At 35.3% G+C, this 2,935-nt stretch overlaps 1 protein-coding gene across 1 annotated transcript in view; it reads right to left on the bottom strand.

Moving 5' to 3' along the window:
* Positions 1-2,935, bottom strand: part of LOC109377689 (UPF0061 protein Fjoh_2793-like) — a 46,225-nt gene that overhangs the window by 18,650 nt on the left and 24,640 nt on the right. The window contains exon 5 of the mRNA XM_019634115.1: positions 418-513. Within this exon, the coding sequence (XP_019489660.1) occupies positions 418-513 (96 nt within the window). The remainder of the gene's footprint in view (positions 1-417; positions 514-2,935) is intronic.

Consider the following 2,935-nt stretch of genomic DNA (forward strand, 5'->3'; position numbering starts at 1 on the left):
TCTGAGTGGCACAGAGAACCTCAGCTACAACTGGGTTACACACTAGACAAAAAATCCTTGAGAAAAGGGTCTACTGTGTCTTACACTTCATTTTTTTTTTTTTTCAGCTGAGCCATCCTGCCACCTGTTGGCAGCTCAGCGGCAGCTCAGTTTGGGCCAGGCATCGAGCCACTGTTGCTCAGAGCTCAATCTCTTGAGCGAGCTCTTAACCAACTGAGCCATAGGCCGGCCCTCTTATACTTGGCTTCTTAGCCTCCTGGAAAACCCAAAAGATGTTAGGCACATAGCAAATGTTAAAAATATTTATTAATTGAAATTTTTGGTTTTACTTATAAGGAAACCAGAAATATTTTAACTTCCCAACACATTAATAAGCATTTTTTTCAATTGCTTTCTACCATTTTTTTAAAATGTCACTTTCTAACCTTAGTAAATCCAATTCACCATAATGAGCCAAAATTTCTAACGATCCAATTCTAAACCATGATTTTGCAACACGCAGCACTACTGCACCTGAAAAAGAAACATTTAATTTAGCATAAACTACTTCAAACTATGCAATCATAGCATAATATGCTATTCTTAAAAATAAAATTATTTTAATACAACAAAACACAGTAACTGAATTTATTGGAAAAATCAACTAATTTATACCCTTTAAAGGATCGAGAATTTTTCTCTTTGCGTTTAAGCCTGAATCAATTAGAATGTTAAGAATCACACTTTTAGAAACACTGAGGCTCCAACCTAGCTTTAAGACTGTTCAAACTGTGAGGCTCCAAACATCAGATTCCCCCTATCTCCTCAACTGTGACTGTTTCCCCGTACCTCATCCTGAAATAGGGAATTAGTGAATTATTTCAATGGCATAATCCCTACAAGTGCCTTCCATTTGTGTAACTACCTGAAAATTAACTTTAAAAATAAATGTCTGTATACGGTCTAACTTATGAATATATTGAAAAAATAAAGTGAATCTATGCATTCTGTGTTTGGGTTTGTAGACTTATCGCCACCTTCTGTATTGATTATAGATATTAGTAATACAATTAACAAATGGAATTCATGTTTCTTTTTTCTTTTTTTTTTAGCTGAGCCATCCTGCCACCTGTTGGCAGCTCAGCTCAGGCTGGGACTCGAACCGCTGTTGCTCAGAGCTCAAACTCTTGAGCGAGCTCTTAACCATTCATGTTTCTTTCTTATAAGCAGTGCTGTACTTACAAGTGTTTAAATGTCAAGATGAAGGCTATCCCAAGTGCCAAGGCTCCCACCCCATTGAAGCTGTCCCTCAAGGACTTCCTGCTACCTCTGGCCTTTATGTTAGTACCCCCTGCTCTATATACCCCCTATCCTCTTCTCTGCGTACTGAAATCCTTCCTAATGTTATGCTCAAGATCAATTCTCAGTTCCTCCATAAAGCTAAATGGATCCCCATTTTACTGACCTCAGATGTTTTATGGTTCATTTGTTTTATGGGTTTCAGTCTTTTCTCTACAAAGACTGAGTTTCTCAAGGCCAGGACTATAATCTACACTTACTATTCCTGGATCCCCCCAGAGTTTAGTCCAATGGTANTGGAAGAGCATGGAATTATTCATCCAGAAAGAATATATAAGAGGCTCAGACTCAGTATTATAACCAGGCTTTCTCCATGTCCAGTAAGAAAAAGAAAAACACGCGAGTTCAGCTACATTTAACTCCTAACACAAGGGAGTTAAATGTAAGCGAATTGAGTTATTAAACTTTGAAATGAGTCACCAAGAAAAATAATGGCATTCCTTCTCTGCGACTGTTAAAAAGAATGAAAAAGAGTTATGAAGAGTGAAAAATTTCCACAAGAAAAAAAATCCCATTTTCCTATTATGTATAATATTATTATGGTTATTTTAGAACTACAACTCTAGAAATAGCCATATTGCTAATATGTGAGAAAAGATTATATGTGACCAAGTTATAAATGCTGCTCCAAAAATAATGTATACCGTCAGGATGCAGTAGCACCTGTGTCTTGATTATCTATATCTTGTCTAGGAAGTGGTTCATCTTATCTTCTTCTAACACAGTGCTCACAGCACTCTACATTTCCTTTCCTAACTGTAGTTTTTTAAGTTCAAAGTTGTAACCGCTAATGTTAGCAGGTGAATGAGAGAAAACACTTACCACGTATCTATTAGGTTCTTGGACATTTACTGACGGGAAATGCTCCTGTATTATGAAGTCTAATAATGTCCTAGAGAGGAAAAGGAGAGAGCATCAGTGTTCCTCTGTATACAGAACTGAATATCCAATCATCTAAATCCATCCTTGCCTTTTATGAGTTCATTAGATTCATGTTTAAATTTTTTTTAATCAAACTAAGATTTTACTCCCAAAAAAGCCATGGAGAAATATTTCCTCAATACCAATCAATATTGGAAATGTGCTTCTGAGATCATATTAGATTCCATCTCATTATGTTACAAATTCAGATTAGTTCAATATACATCCATGGAGTACCTACTGTATGCCAAGCCTTATGCAAATGCTAGAAAGAAGAATGACAAGACCCAGACTCAGCCCTCACAGAACACATAGTCTATTAGGGGAGAAGAACATATAAAGAAATAATGACATTATAGTATAATAAACATAATAATAGACACATATTAAAAGTATAAAGATAAAAGAGCAGGAAATGACTATGCATAGAAGTCACATAGGTTTCAAATGAGGTAAGAAAAAACTGGCCAATGTTTGAAGTTAAAATATTTAAATTGCATATGTGTCATATTTTTTATTTCCAATTTTAACTAACTATTCTAATTAGTCAACTAAGTACTAGTGTTTATTGCATTGGATAAGAGAGAATCCATAAAAAAATTGGGGGTTGTAGATATGATTTGGGAATTACTAAAACTCAGTCAAAATAGGAATGGATTAGAGCTTGTATATATAT

This window comes from Hipposideros armiger, unplaced genomic scaffold (assembly GCF_001890085.2).
Source record: "Hipposideros armiger isolate ML-2016 unplaced genomic scaffold, ASM189008v1 scaffold_1506, whole genome shotgun sequence".
Classification (NCBI taxonomy): Eukaryota; Metazoa; Chordata; class Mammalia; order Chiroptera; family Hipposideridae; genus Hipposideros; species Hipposideros armiger.